The sequence below is a fragment of the Nyctibius grandis genome, chromosome 9, assembly GCF_013368605.1.
Source record: "Nyctibius grandis isolate bNycGra1 chromosome 9, bNycGra1.pri, whole genome shotgun sequence".
NCBI lineage: Eukaryota > Metazoa > Chordata > Aves > Nyctibiiformes > Nyctibiidae > Nyctibius > Nyctibius grandis.
The window spans coordinates 12,505,817-12,520,649 of record NC_090666.1 but is presented as its reverse complement, the minus strand read 5'-3'; the positions used below and the strand labels follow the sequence as shown (position 1 = coordinate 12,520,649).

Genomic DNA, 14,833 nt, shown 5'->3' with positions numbered 1-14,833 from the left:
CTTCCCTCAAGCAGGACTAGTTTCACATTCAAATCATTGCTAGTTCAGGAATTTTTGCCTGTCCTGCACAAATGTTTACCTTTGAACTGAATTGAACTAATCAGCAAAGTTAAGCATACATGTATCCAATATTGGTATCTGCCAGGAAACATGATTTATTTTGCTTTTTTTTTAAAATACAACAATAAAAGAGAAACAGAAAACCAATTCAAATCTGCCTCACTGTTGTACTTCGAGTTCAGGTGACTGATAAATTCCACAATATACAAAATTGTATCCATTTCCTGGGGATTCAAGTGGAGAAATTCTTAATTATACTGTTTTCTACTTGTAAACCATTTCTAGCTCTAAAATTAAAAAACATAAGGATTCCATCCTCCCTTCTTTGTAATGAAGCACAGTAGAAAAAAAACCAACTTTTTTCTCTTGCTATAATGTAATTTTCTAATCTTCTTTCTTTGAAACACTAGACATTGATAAAAAACAAATTAAGCTAATATGGCATTTAGCAACTTTTCAGATTCATAGAAGTTTAATCATTGAAGCAATCCAGATCATCAATATAAATATTAAGTGTAATAAATACACTATTTTGAATTAAAAGATTTTTTGATTGATATTCATAATTTATTGTATGAAAGCCTTCATTTTCATAAATGTGCTGTTCTAACAAGATATTTCTGATTTGCTAGATGCTGTATTAGCATATATGTGTTTTGAAAAAGATATGTAAACCTGAGATAAAATACCACAATGTTGCCATGTAACTGGAAAAAGTTTTGCTTGAACACAAGAACTTATCTTCATCTTTACCTTTTTTTAGACTATTTATAATGCATTCCAAATGCCAAGATCTAATTAAGAGCAAAAATAAGTATGTTATAAGCTGCCATAGACTATCGCTGATTGACTACCTTGTTCCAACTGACTCTATGAAAATAATAAGTTGTAATAAAATAATAAGATATGGAAGAATGCACTGAATAAGACTGCAGCTGGGAGAACATTCATGTATTTGTATAATTTATTATTGTTAAAATTTACAAAATTATGTTGCTCACTAAGTGTAAAAGGTCAAATAGAATTGCATATACTGGACACTATCAAAACAAGGACCACTTAACAACTGCAGTTTTGTGTCATCCTTCCAACCCATCTCCTGCCCACATTTCTAAATTCTTTTTTATTCTCTCATAAGTAACTAAATCTTTATGTCCACAAATGTTGAAGACTGAAATGCTACTACTTCTTCACCTAATACATAATTCATGAACAAATGGTCCCTTCCAACCCAAACCATTCTATGATTCTATGAAACGCTAAGTGAAAAAAATTACTATAATCAATACTTCAAAGACTGACAATCATTCTTGGAAAAACTTCTGATGAGTGGATTTAGTACCTTAAGACCGCACAATTATTAACAAGTGTTAACAGCTTACTGTAAGACAGAAAAGGTCATGTCTGAAAAATGCACAGTCAGTATGAATTATAATGACATTGCAATCCTGTATCATTGCAGGTCTTAAATGACTGAGGAAAAAATAGTCATTTTGAACTTAATCCTTTTACAGAATGTTCATTAATCAATGCTGAATTTTGCAAGGACTGCAGGTATAAAACATGAAATAATAAGTATTTGTTCCTGATACATTTGGATGACAAGCATTCTTTAACAGGTTATGCATAATAGATTTTCTAATCTGATATAATCTATTAAGTTTTGGGGATCCAAATAAGGATCAGTCATCTGGGTTCAAGTAATCAGTCACAAGGCCTTGCAAATCGGAATCAAAAATTTTAGCATTTTCATCAATATTAATAAAATACAAATATTTTTAGTTATCTTACTATTTATTGTGAGCAGAAAACAAGGTAAACACTGCTAAATGAAAAATAAACCTAAGGTTCCATGCATCTAGACTAATAGGAATAGAAAGTCAAACATTTGAATGAGCATCAGAGAGTATGAAATACTTTTGGATTATTTAATTTTTCCACTATTTAAGTAATTTTTTAATGAAAAGAAACATATCAAAAATTAATTTTAAAGATTTTAAAACAAAAATGGAATAGGTTGGGGATGCATCTAGAGATTTCATCTATCACATGTGTGTGGTGTTTTTTGCTTTCTGCTTTCTTTAATACAATGATTTCAAGTTGGAGTCTATGGAGAGAACTTTATTGTTTTACTGTCCTTGTTCATATCCTTACAAGTTTTCAGTAACACCTACAAGGTCTCTCTTAGAACAATATTTATATTATTTTCTTCCCCTTTGCAAATAACACTTAATATAAATATATAACACTTTAAGGTTTGACTTGATGGTAAAATAATATTTGAACCTGTTTTTCTTTTAACGATTGGAATTATTACATTTTCTTTTTCCACTCTAAAATTTATTTTTAACAGTTAGGAGACAAAACTCAGCTTCTTCCTGTTGTCAGTGTGTAAGAACTCGGCTAATTCTGAATTGTTCAAACAGGATACAGCAGCTTGTTCCAAGAATGCCCAAGTGTAGCACTGATGGCAATAAAGATGAGGCACTTGCATAAGTAAAGATAGCAGAACCACCCTCTCTGGGTTTTGGGTGGTTTTTTTGTTTTGGTTTGGTTTTTCTTGTAATGCTATTCTTCATACTATTCAAAATCCACACTACGCACCATATTAGATTACATTCTCTACATACAGTATTAAATTACCTCACATACGTTTGAGATTTTTGATGACTGGGGAAGCACAGTGTCACTACTATTAAATCAGTGCACTTGATCCTACCCAGATCACGTTTGCACTTTCAGATCTGAATTTTATGTAATCTCAAAAAAAATAAAATAGATTGAATATATTAAGATAAGTTGCTGTGCACAGATCCAAGATTTTAGAGGAATTTATTTGTCTACAGATATAAAGTCAATGTACCCTATCAAAACATGAAAAAAAAATTTTCTTCATAGGTGCCTTTAGACTCTTCTCAGTGTCAAACATCCACATTTAAAATAATTCAGCTTTTTCATGCAAGCATGTCACTGTGTCCAAATGCCACCGTTGTTATAACCTGCTCTCATGAATGCTGAAATCTTCCCAGCTCAAGACAAGCAATATTTAATGTTACAATATCATTCTTACCATAACTTACATCAATTAATATTCAATAAAAGTGTGCCTGGAATATCTACTTCACACTTACAAAGAGCTTGCTTGTGTTTACAGCTGTTATAATCTAATAAAACTTTCCATAACATTGGAGAATTTAAAAAAAAACAACAAAACCCTGACATTCCATTATATTTAGCAGTTACTGAGGGCTATAGGAATTTTTCACTTGACTTGACAGGAATGTATAAAGTTGAAAAACCAGTGTGTCTTTACTGCTGCTGTTAGAAAATAGTAATTAACACTGAGCATATTTTTCCAGTGCAGAGGCCTAACTGATCTGTTAACACTGACAAAGGCTGAACATATTTTTTTCCATATGGAGTTTAACCTAACAACCACATTGCAACAGGCGGCCCAGGCAGCTATGTCAGCTGTTGTACCTGAACTATAATGACTAGATGTATTGTTGTGTGGTCTTATCATATCTTACCTTAAGTTTAGCTAGGAGGAATTCATGATCTTGCAGTAGTTTTTTTGTCTCCTCTTGATTGCTGCCAATTTCTAATAAATTTGGTGTTGATTCAGCCAGCTGAAGCTTCACCCATTTTCCACACTGTAATAAGTAAACAATTACAGCCTTCAGAAAACACAAAGCTTTCCTTTATTTATTTACTCACACAGACTCTCAGGTCACACATACTTTCTGTGGTCATAGGAGCACGGGAACACATAAACATGTATTCAATTGCAGAAGAAAAGCACAGAGGATGCAATATAAAATTCACTTCATTTGAAACAGGTATCAAAATCCCACTCTAGTCTTATCCAATAGCTACTGTGATTTTGGGTTTGCCTGTGAAGAGTAAAATTAACACAACAAGCCAAAAATGTTTCTCCAACTCATCTCCCCTTTCAGCTGAAGATTGCATAGATAGTTAAGGAAACTTGGTGGGTGGGGGGGTGGGTAGAAGGTACAAATATATTACAGCAGCTGCAAAAACCATAAGGCCAAATCTTATTTCTACTACACAGATCCAACATACCTGTATGCTGAATATATATAGAGAGAGATTGCACAACTAGCAACAGGGTCACTTAATAGTGTTTGGAATAGGAACCCAAACATCAATCTCCCATTGTGTCCTGGAGGACACACAAAGAAAGGAAGCTTGACAGCAACTCAAAGCATAGCTAATTCTTTCCTCACTGTGTTGCAGAACTGCTCCAGTCTGAGAAGTGTAACTCAGAGTGGATGGTGATAAGGAACTGAGCAGTGATATCACAGGAGGCTAGCAAGGTTCCCACAGAGCATGGGGAAAAATAACTGTCTTCACCCTAAACTTAAGCCTCCTTGCAACAAAATTACTCCCCTGCAGCAGCGGACAGTCTCCCAGGAAGGGTGAGAGATGATAGAAGAGAACCTTCCCATCGGCACAACTGAGGTAACCTCATCCTGAACAATCACCCTGATTCGGTGACAGCCCAACTCGTTATCACCTATTCTGCATTACAGACAAACTCCAGTGGCTGAGGCTAGTGTGTTTTCCAAGCTGCTTGGAGAATGAAGAATCAAACTGCCAATAAATTCCAACTGGGATTCAGTACCTAGGCATCCAGCTTTACTCCCCATGTCAAATTTTGTGCAAGTGTGTAGGTGCAGATTCCAGCTCACAGAACAGGCCTTTAGATGCTTATACGCACAACTATATACACACGAGTGCTTCTACTAAAACACATGGGAATATGAATTCACAGCTTTCAAGAATAAGCACTCATTATTTTCTTTTCCCAGCAAATACTTCAAAAAAAGACACACAATCTGCATTTATGGAGTTGGCAGACTACTTATTATGTAAAATTATTGCTGAGTATAGTTTAAAAATAACTTGTGAGGAGTCTCAACTATGATTAAAGGTAACATCATGCTTATAACACATTTTCATGGCACTCCGCATTTATCTCTCAATTTTTAAACAGAGTAAGAGGAATTCCTTGCCTCTAGTAGCCTACATACTTGGGCCAAATTATTTATTGTATTTAAAAAAAAACCATCACAAACAGAAATTGTGAACAGAAACAAGTGTTAACTTCTAAGCAACCTCTCTTAGATATTAACTGATTAAATTACCTTGCCTTATCATTTTATGCTAATTATTCATTTGCACAGAACATTTTAAAGAAGTAGTAATCACTGAGTAGCAGAAAGCCAAGAACAGACATTCTAGCGGTTGCTGCCTTACCTTAAGTACAGCTATAACAATACTGGCATCCCCGGCCTGAACAGCAACTGAACTGACTGTTGTTGTGGAGGGCTTCTGCTCTGAAGTGGCTTCATTTGACATGGTGTTTCAAAATGGGACTTCATATGTTAAAGCAGACTTGAAACGCTCTTGCAAGGTCTGCTCTTCATTTCAGAAAGCAACGGAGTTTCTTGGATTCATTCAGTGAAGCAGCTCAGCTAACACTCACTAGTCTGCCAAAAAGAAAGAACAGGAGGTTAAAAATAGACAACTCCATTGAGTTTATCATTCTTGAGAGAGATTTGACACACCCCTAGTTTGGTAGCATTAAGCTGCCTGTTCTTTTTTGTCACCATCTGAAGTGCAAAGGGCTTCTTCTGTGAATATCACCTGACACTGGCTAACCAAAGCAAAAAAGATTCTCAAATTAAGACAGCTAGAAAAAATTTTACTGTTGAGCCTACACAGACAAACCCAGGGTTTTGAGGTTTCAAAACATGCAACTGTACAATCTACATTTTCACATTATATAAGTAAAATATTTTCTCATTTACTAGTTACTGAATATATTTACTAAATGTAATTCTTCCACTGAGTCAAAATATTTAAACAGGATGAACATGTGTATATAAGTCAGATGCTGAATCAAAACAGACAGGGGACTTTTAATCCAAAAATATTTAAAAGTATAGTGACCGCAATAACCAGAGAATATAACCAAGTACTTTGTGTGAATTAAGGAGTGTTTTATTCCTGCCTAAGATTAAGATAATTTACCTGCTTTTCAATTTAATCATAAATTGTTTCTATAGTCTTAATTTTATTCTAAATGAGCATAAGGAAGACCTCTCTAATAATTGTTTAAACTCCACTTAAGTTTTTATTCAGTGCAGAGAAATTAATAGACACGTTTAAATCACAGTATTGGTTTAGCATATAAATTCTCTTGCCAGAAGCCCAGTGCATGCCACAAGTAGCCTACAGTACGAGACAGCAGCTGCTAGGCTTCCTTCCACAGAACAGCTGAGAAAGTGACACTGGTGTTTAGGTTTGCAGGTCACTCTGGAAACACAATTCCACCCAAGAAACTACATGCATAACTCTCCTCTAAGCATCTGCTTGCTTGATTTGTTTAAAAATATGTAACATTTAGATACATTTTTATATAAACTAGATTTGCTAATTGAAAACTAGAACAGACACACCTGCAATGAAACCAAGATCTGGAAACAAATTCAAAATATTTTGGACTGTAAGAAACTTAGGGTAGTTACAGGGAATTTGAATGGATGTCAAGGTCTGGGATTTCATGTTTGTTTGTTTGTTAATCCCCCCCCCCCCCCCCCCCGCAATCATTGGCAGATTATAATCTTAATCTGATTGCCATTTTCAAACCGTGAGTTTCCAACAGGGTATCCAGAAGCACGCCGTAGTGGTTTGTGCTGAACTAAATGGGCTTGGCAAATCAAAAAAACAATTTTCCCGTCCCTTGTGCCAAAACAGAACCATGAACCCTCAAACTGCCAACAAGGGAACAAATACCACATAGTTTTCTGAAACTCCTTGTAACACCTGTGAGACATCCACAGACCCCTGCCACTGAAACATTATATAGATATTCATGAGACTTATGTGGCTATTCATGTAATAGGTATGGCAGAACAAAATGTTTGAAATTTAAGGCCACGCAAAAACTGGAGGGTAGAAGTCCTGAAGAAAACCTCCAAACTGAAACAGAAGAGAGCACCCTATTTTGGTTTGAATAGAAGGTAGATCTGTTGTACAAAACTTGCTAAATACTCAAGATTTAAAAAAAAATTTCCAGAAGACATGCTACTTTGGATTTTTCACTCTGCAGAAAGGACTGAGAACAAACAGGACTTGACTGCTGGAAAAACTGACTGGAAAAAAACAGCCTGACCTCTTGTTAGTCTTATAAAAGGAGTTACAAACCAATTTTGGTACTATGTCAAAGTGTGTCCTTGAGTTTTTGTTCTCTCAGAAGCACATTTTAAGTGTACTTTTTAATGACACAAGTTGGGCCAATCCATCATTTCACTAGGGTAGCCAGACATATGAGCTGTTTTTCACTCAGGTTAAATGAAGAATCATTTTTCATAGTGCTGACAGCTGGAAATTGTGGAAAAGCACCACACTCAAAAAGTTGACCATAAGCAAGTTTGGCAGCAGCTGAGACAAGTGATTCAAAATGTCTGATAACAAATGCATGGATATTGTATTTATTTGGCTTATGCTAAGCATACAAGATAGAGACAAGGAAACATCAGAGTAACAGGCAGAGAAAAGGTAGCAAGGAATCAGAAAAGATCTCATAGCACAACCCTGGGTGAAAAAGCTGAGGATTTTGGCATTGCATGATGATCCATTTCAGCCGTGTCCAGGGAAACAAAATTTAACAAGCATGTCTTTCTCAGTCTTATTTACTTACCTGTCATCTGTTCCTCTGTCTGAAACAAACAAACAAAAATCCTGCTAGAAGACAGAAACAGGCAGGCTATGCGTGTCAGTAGAGAGAAGTATTTTCCCTTTGCTACTGCTGTGTGAAAGATGAGAGTAAGAATGACAAGAGGAAATAGCATTCACCAACTGTCCAGGAGAAACAACGAAACTGAACAAATGAACAAAGGAAACAATCTCAGGACAACAGAAAAAAAAAATATCAAGTCTCTCTACTGTATATAATGTCAGGTATTATCTGTAACAAACTGTGTGTAAAAAGGATTTGAGAGGGAAACGTGATAAAACTTATTTCATTTTCAACATGGAGCGTTTCTTATCAGCAGCTTTTTCTCATGTGTGGCAAGGGAGGAGCGCTAGTCAGCTTTGACAGTTATGTGTAGGAAAAGGGCCTATCTTTCTTGGAGATAAGTTGCTTTCTGATCAGAGCTTTGGAGCTGCCAATGCACTATGAAAATGCCTCTGGGAGAGACAAAGTTCACTCCCTGCAGCCTCAAAGACATGAGGTCCTTGACTGGTTTGTAAATGTAACGTGTCTCCTTTTCTTTCCTTGTCTCACGCCTGGGAGAACAGGCGTACACAGCAATGGAGGGAAGGAAGCATCCCATCCCTCAAACTGATGGGTTTCATGTGGCTTGGAAAAAGGGTACACAAACATTGCTTCCCTCTGGCAGCCCCACCTGAATGAGGGACAAAGATGTCAGACCTCTCCAAGTCTGTGGTTGCTGCTTTTTGCTGGCTCCTACCATCTTACCTGTCCTCCACGACCCCCGGGCCACCCAGGGGCGACGGGCGGCCCACCCGGCCTCACTCCCCTCACGACAGTGAGGGGTTTCTGCTGCCAAAGTTACTGAGGCAGGGCAGGCGCACCGAGAGGGGAGGAAACTCTCCCTGTTCCCAAAAGCAAGGTTATTATTATCTCCAAGAGGGCCAACCAGTGTAAATGAGATTAACTTCAGGTAGGTAACAGCTGAAGTACAGGCAGAAGCCATTTCCCTGTCAGCTTAGAGTCCATGAGCTTAAGAAGAGGCAGCCCTAAAATAGCCCAGGACTCTGGTGGCCCCAAAACGGTGGTTGTGCCGTCTTTGCTACCGTGGAAAAAGAGAAAGCACAGAAGTCCCAATAAAGGGATAGGAAACAGCTGTGAAAGAGTGGTCAAGGGGTAAAAGACACCACCCTCCCCCACTCCCAGCAAAAAAATGGCAAGAATGAACCACGGTCCGTGTTGCCTGGATTATTGTTTCATAGTTCCCAGATTCATTTTACTTAAAATAATGAAGCATTATAGCTCATATCTTCCCATTCTTCCTGTGCATCACCCTAACAAAAACGCTTCTACTCTTGCTCCTTCAACACCAGTCTTGAGGACACTTCATACCACCCTAAGAAAACAGCATGAAGAGGAAAAGCTAGCCAAAAAGCATTGTCACACAAAGAAGAGACCAAAAGCAAAGGTATCCTGGTTCATCCCTGTCACACTGAACATGTCTCCGTGAAAGAAAAAAAAACAATACTGCTAACTGTAAAACCAACAGTGCATTGGAGATCAAGAAACTGGCAAACAGTTTAACATTGCTAATTCAGTGCAATGGTAAGAGCAGAATCACTGTTTGTTTGCTTCCAAGGGCAATAATATTTAAAAAACCCCATAGAGTAAACAGACCTGGGGAGCAATGACTGCTGATACATTTCAGTCCACTGATCATTATTTTTTCATGTCCCACTTTTTCATCCCAAAGCATTCTCTTCCCTATATCCCTCTTTTTGGTTCCTAGAGGATTTGCACAAAGTATACATGCTATTTGTACGTAGCACTTGTCAAAATAGTACCTAAATCCCCACTATTTATTAAATGATAGAAGAGATCCACGAAACACAACTAGGGCTTACAACCACATGTTGTATCACTTCAGCCTCCACTCTTATTTTAAGAAAGCTCATATAGCCTTTAAATTTAGAACTCCAGCTTCTAAATGTTATATAAACAAAGATCATTCTTTCTAGCATCTGTTATTTAAAAAATTGTCTTTTTGTTCTTTACCTGGCTTACATACAGGGTACGGAGGAATGCTGACACACAGGGAGGGCTTACATTGTTATTCATTAGGCATCATGCTACTTGAATTCCTGAAGAGTTTACAATTGCCCTGATTGTTTTCAAATACAGAGAAATAATAAACCAAGCTTGGTGGTAATCTGCTCATCTGATCTTCTTACATCTTATCTTGTTATCTTAGCACATGACTCAAGATGGGCAGCACAGAAAACTGAGGTGTTGGGCTCTCCACTCAACCACCCCTGCAGCAAAACAAACTTCTTGTTCTGAGAATGCATTAAAACATTAGTGCTTTCAGAAAGAACCTCCTTTCCTTGTTAAACATTAACATCGTGCAAAAAATTTATTTCTTTACTCACAGATAAGCTTGAGGAGGTTTCATACAACAATAAACTGGAGGAAGAGGACAAAAAGCACCTTAGGGAAAGGAAGAGAAAGAGAGGGAGAGAGGAGCACAAGTCCCCACGATAATTCTGGAGTCATTGGCAGCTCTGACTGATTAACAGATGTACCTCTAAGCCAACTCATCTGAACAGATGTCTCCAAATCCAAACACATTAATTACTTGGTATCATTTTTCTTTGCAAGTTTAATTTTATTTTGCTGTCACAGCCAAGAAAAAACACAGGTTGGATTTATACCTTTCCTTAAAGTGACAGCTACAGGAAAGACTGAAAGAAAAAAGTGACTTGATGACTATTCAAGTGTAAATATAATGGCAAAATATAAACAATGAAAATTTTAACTGTTGAATGGGGTGAAAAGATTAAACAAAACAGAAAACAATACACAAGTGTGAAGCGCAAAGTGATCATATCTCATTCTCTCTCACATCCCAGGTGAAGAGACCAGCATGTCCACTTAAGCTTACTGAAGAAATGGCAGGGAAACTATCTCCAGTTTCCTCAGAATCAGCTGGAGAGTGGACTTACCCCATCAGCACCCCCGGGGAAGCTCAACATTTCTGTCTCACAGGGTGTTGTCCAAAACAAATGCTGCACAGCCTATGTAGCTGTGCTCTGATGAATACAAAAGTGAAGCAGTTTTAACAGCTCACAGGTGGCACGTACACTAGTCAGCCCAATTGCAAACTTGTCAACAGAGAAAACGCTGGCCCAGAGTATTCAGTTCTGTCAGGAGAATGAAGAGACATTAGATAGTTCATTAGTCTGTTGTTCAGGCTCCATCATCAGCAGCAGAAAGAGAACAGTTCATTACACGAGATTAGTATGTTCCCTCGCCCATGCATGTAAGGAAAGCCAGCAGGACTTTTGTTACTAAATTCCTTGGGAGCATTTGAAATTCCTTCCTGATGCGGTGTGTCAGCACAGCAGAGCATGCACTCTGCACCAAATATAGATGTGAGACAGGCTACGCTTTCTCCCTGTAAAGAAGGAGGATTAAGATGCAGATTGAAACCTACATCTAAGGCTCAAGGCAACTGCAAACTGTCCCACTAATAAGGTAATTACAAGACAGTTTTGCCCCATGTCACTAATTTCTGTGTTTAACTTACATTTACAATTTAGCTGTATTAAAAGACTGTTTCCCTTTAATTATTTTTCAATGTTTATACATGAATACAGATGTCTGTATTAAACTTGTGAAATAAAAACATCAGTTAAAAATCACACAGACTGTTCAAAGAGACAGTTACATCAGTGTAACTGGGTTTTTAGGACCATCTTTTAGGAGTGAAATATCTCTGTTCAATCTTATCGAAAGTAATCAGACAGCAATGATGCAAAAAGATCAGTATGAGTCATTCATTTAACAGGAGACTAATTAAATAGATATAATTGTACTAACCACACCAAAACATTAAAGCCATATTGTTGCTATTGTTTGGAAGAGTTGATTTAAATGGACACAAATTTCAGAAAGCTAAATTTAGAACAAGCACAGAAGTATGTTACACAGCCACACTTCTAATAGCACATTACTTTAGACATCTAATGAGGGTTTATCCAGAAAAGAAAAATTCATCAGAGGAGTTGAATTTTAAGTATTAAAGAACTAGGAGGCTTTAGAATCCTTTTTTTTTTTTTAAAGTCATTTATCAGTGAAGTTATAAATAGCAGTGCTTTTTGTTTTAAAAAGATAACTCCATCTTGTATAACTCTGCTACTTGAAGGTTCACACTGCTGAGCATTCCTCTCTATAATCTGGTCACACGTTTTCCTCTTCCAGATCACGGCACCACAAACAAGCACGTACCAGGTCCTGCCTGTCCCTTTCACGTAAGTGCTGAATTGTGTGGCATACTTAGAAGAGATTAAAAAGCAGAAAGTATTGAAATCTCCTCTCCGCCCCCCCCCCCCCCCCCCCCCCCCCCCCCCCCCCCCCCCCGCCCTTATTTGTCTGGGACTGGGTTGTTAAATAGATGTGTGCTCACTGCTGACACCCAATGTAACAGGGGTGTGACTACAGGCTATGAGGATACTCCCTCACTGTTCCCAGTTTACGTGACCCTTCACACTCTACAAAAGATGGCATGGAACACTTCGGAATTCAAGTCCCACAGAAATTTAGGAAGCATTGCCTATAATTAAAAAACCCTTTTTTTTTCTCCCCAATACTCTTTCAACACTAACTGAAGAGCAGTTAAGGTGGATTTCCATGCTTCAGAGCCATTGTTTGCCATCCATAGCAAAAACTCCTGCTGCTGTACAATCACCAGGAGCAGGTGATTTGTTCCTTGTTCTGGACCTGGGTGCTCAAACTTTATTTGATCTGAATGCTGCCGTCTGCAGTAGCAGATGGTTCAGTGCAATAGGAGAGGTTCAGTGGGCAGAAGCTTTATATCGAGACTCTTTATATATATCACTGTTCTTCAATACTGCTTCCAAGTGACACCATGATGACCAAGCTGTCTGCATGGCAATGTGTACTACAAGACACCACAGTGGGGAGCAGTAGACTTAATCCTGTGGGGAGATCATCTTGAATGAATGTATGCTTATCCTGGTGGACATCTTTTGAGGAAAAACAGAAGAATTTCTGCTTTTCTGAAGTTTCCTGCTCCAGAGTGTCCTCACAGCTAGACCTCTACAGTTCCAGAAATGACCCCTTCTCCATACACAAATATGCCAGAAACCAAGGTGTTCTCATGCGCTTTCCCTCGAGAGGACCAAATAGCCCATGGACCAGGACCATAAGTAACAGAGAGCTACAGAGCTATCTTGGTGTTCTGCATATTTGGCTCACTCGGGCACCAGGACCGGATATCCCACACGGTGTAGGACCTGGGCAAGTGCTGTGCAACACGGAGCTGCTACAGGAAGATTTCTGTCACAGCTCAAGGTCCTGAAGGAATTTTCAAAAGCATAGCAGCCCATGCTGTCAAACCAGAGATAGGTGTCACTTTTCCACACCACTGCACCTGGTGCTGTAATATCACCAGAAGCCTCCCTTGCCCCAGAGATATGTATAGAAAATCAGTATCTTTACCTGGCTGTAGCAGGGAAAACCAAAGAGTGGTCTGTCAGCACGTCCTTGTTCGATTTGACTGCAGATTCCAGGGACAAGGACCCTGGATCAGCTCTGGAGTGTGTACACTCCTTTGGAGTCTCGCTCATTGTCATCCCAGGATGTGAAAGCCCACCTTGGCAGTGTGTTCCCATCTGACAGTCTCTTCAGGCTTCTTATACAGGGTATGTGGCTGGAATGCTGTGCCCAAGGTGCAAGCATTGTTTCAAGTCTTCAAGAACACTGCTTTCACTCCCTTGACTTTGACGCAGCATTCCTTCTCTCTTATACCCAACAGCAGTCATGAAAGTGGCAAACTCTCAGGAGAATCACTGAATTGTTCTGCTGTCTGCTCCAAGCAGCTTCTGGTTCTTCCACCATACAGATTAATGATCAGTTGTCTTGGAACCTCAGGTTTCTCCTCTCGAAATTCAGCAGAAGGCAGAAGATGTAGCTCTCACCATGCTAAAATAGTGTAAAATGGGAGAAAGAACAATTTAAAAAAGGATGATAAGAAAAAGAAGGCATTCAAACAGGGAGATGGAAGACAAAAGAGCGGACAAGATTTTGAACCAGGAGAAGTCTTGATGAATGATGAAGAAGCTGAGAGTTGCAAGAATGAATTAGGAACTGACAATCAACAGTAAATGCAAAGGCACACACAGCTCTTGGCCCTTTGTAGCAAGAGAACCATGTCAGGGTATTGAAAGAGCTCTGCATTGTTCAAGATTTGCTACTGATACTTCTGCACTAGGTATAAGCTGAAAGAGTTTGTGGGAAGGTGGCACACACATTGGTCGAGAACCTAACGTCGCATTAAGTATTGGATCAATTTAAATCATATTTGGATTGGAGATTCCAAATTAGTTTTATTCTAAAGACTAAATTGTATGTAATAAAACAGTGCTCTGAGAGTCTAACTAATATGCAATGAATGAACACAGTCAGGAGTTTGCTTTAAAACTGCAGTATTGCTGCAAAACAGATCACTAAATTGACCATCTGTGACCTTGCTGTTGGTGTTAAGACTTGTAAGGTTTAGGTTCTATCTGTGACCCTTTTACAGACACACATTTGCTGTAGGCCATCAGCATCAGTGACGATCACTCAAACAAACCATTTGCTCAAGTGTATCTTTTTCAAGACATTTGTCTGTCACAGAGTGTCCAGTAACATATCTAGGATCCTTTTGCCAGAACAAAAGTATTTTCTTGTGAATTGTGGAATAATTTTTTTTTGACCACTTTTTCCAATTTCTCGAACTAGCTGCTTCTGAAGTATCAGTCCTCGAGTGAACTCTGCAGTCAGCTGCTTTGATTAAGGATCCCCATTGCTTAATTACCTCAAATTTCACACTTGAAAATAGGTTCGCCCAAGACAATAATCACCATCTTTCTTTGAAAAAGGATACAAATTGAAGTTTAATGATACGGTGGATACAAGATTTTCTGGTATAATCTCCTGTGATCGTCCTCACAGTGTGGAGACAAA

The 14,833-nt window shown here is 38.3% G+C and overlaps 1 protein-coding gene across 1 annotated transcript in view; it reads right to left on the bottom strand.

The window, feature by feature from the left end:
- The window catches only part of CCDC141 (coiled-coil domain containing 141), a 99,236-nt gene extending 93,719 nt beyond the window's left edge, over window positions 1-5,517 (bottom strand). The window contains 2 exon segments of the mRNA XM_068407350.1: window positions 3,591-3,713; window positions 5,341-5,517. Coding sequence (XP_068263451.1) covers window positions 3,591-3,713; window positions 5,341-5,442 — 225 coding nt within the window. The 5' untranslated portion in view covers window positions 5,443-5,517.
- Window positions 5,518-14,833: the final 9,316 nt, after the last annotated feature.